Below are 1,680 nucleotides of genomic sequence, written 5' to 3' on the forward strand. Positions count from 1 at the left end.
CTTCCTTCCAAGGAGTGGCTGGTGGGTTTGAACCGCCAGCCTTCTGGTTAGCAGTCAAGTGCCTTAGCCACTATGCTACCAGAGCTCCTGTAGCAGGTCACAAATCAGAGGTAAGGTCCCCACTTACTGGCTGACCCAACAGTCATGTAAAGAGAGAGTTCATTGATAATAAGGAGGTACCCTGCTAGTATTGCCTTTTAAAAATTTTATTTTTTAAAAAAAGCCTTCTCTCCTATAGGAAGTGTTATATTTTTAATTCACATACATTCCTGCATTGTTATTCTGCACTGCTTTTTGTACACAGTGTTGAAAAGTGATTTGGAAATTCACGAAGAAACTCTGAAACAGAAGATTCGACTCAGAATATGAAAATGAGGCTTTAGGGGCAGGAGAAATTGTGATTAGTCTGAGCTCACAAATACTAGAAAAAGAGAAACTTTTCACTTACTTTAGGTGTTTTGTCTGTTGACAGGAAATATCTCTTAACTAAGTCTGCAAACATTGATTCTGAGGATAGTGGGGTTTGCCAGTTGCACATGTTGAAAGAAGAGCCGCCTAGCACAGGGTTTGGAGTTAAACAAGGTAAAGTCTGTCTTCTCTATGCCAGTGGCTGAATGGGTGTGGGCTTGTACACATACCATCCCCTAGTCCTCTGATCACCATAGCATCAGCCTTTGTTAAGTTTTTACTGAAAGAGAAATCTTAGTCACCACTTTAGCAACGTAGATAGGAATCCACCATCATTCAAAGCATCATTCAGAAACTCAATCTTGTAATCTCTGTCTTTGACTTTTTTCAACTGACAAATCAGAATTTTTATATGCATTTAGATTATATTTATTTTAGTATAATTTCTTTTCTTTTTATACAAAACTCTCAAGACTTATACTTAATTCAACACAGTTTTAGCGGGTAAATAGTACTTACAAAAATAATCTAAAACATTCTATTACCAACATGGGGTTAAATGATCTTCACATCTTCTACAGGGTGGTACTCATGATAATATTTATTGCTAATAAAATCTTGAATTCCATAAATACTTGGAATCTCTTTGGGATGATGCCTTTGATTGTGAAAACTGAGTTTTCTCAGATGAAAGCCCACAAATATAATTTAAAGTATTTTCTCTATTTTTTTTTACCTTGGGTCTTTTCTCCATGAGTTGGTGAGAATTAAATCTTACAAAAAATTAATTCCTGGAGCATTTTAGGAGCATATGGTATCTAATGTTTGTCTGACACTTTTCAGAGACAGAGCTCAGCATACCTCATAAAGTTTCAAGTGATCAACTCTCATCTGAAAATCTAAGTTCAGCTGTGGGACAAAGAATTGCCTCTCCTAACCGAATCCTTTCAGATGAGAACAGTTACGCTACAATAGTTGTTGGCTTCCCAGATCTTCTGGTGAGTACCAGTTTTGTAAATTATTGAATAAATATTTCTTCTCATCAGTTTGACCTATAATCTATAGGCCTATTTGAGGTGTAATTTTAAATGTTACAATTTTCTCATAAACATTTCAGATCAAATCTGTATTCCAAGTATGTCATGAAAGTATAGTTTAATTACTTTTTTTTTTTAACTTAACGTTTAAAATATAATGCAATTATGTCATATAAAAAACCAAACCCACTGACATGGAGTCAATTCCAACTCATAGAGACCCACATTGGGTTTC

At 35.2% G+C, this 1,680-nt stretch overlaps 1 protein-coding gene across 1 annotated transcript in view; it reads left to right on the forward strand.

Annotated features, from left to right (window-relative positions):
• The window catches only part of VWA8 (von Willebrand factor A domain containing 8), a 751,729-nt gene that overhangs the window by 514,948 nt on the left and 235,101 nt on the right, over positions 1-1,680 (forward strand). Inside the window, exons 33-34 of the mRNA XM_007948177.1 lie at positions 473-582; positions 1,252-1,406. Coding sequence (XP_007946368.1) covers positions 473-582; positions 1,252-1,406 — 265 coding nt within the window. The remainder of the gene's footprint in view (positions 1-472; positions 583-1,251; positions 1,407-1,680) is intronic.

This window comes from Orycteropus afer, unplaced genomic scaffold (assembly GCF_000298275.1).
Source record: "Orycteropus afer afer isolate SDZICR_OR568_19922 unplaced genomic scaffold, OryAfe1.0 scaffold00207, whole genome shotgun sequence".
NCBI classification, from domain to species: domain Eukaryota; kingdom Metazoa; phylum Chordata; class Mammalia; order Tubulidentata; family Orycteropodidae; genus Orycteropus; species Orycteropus afer.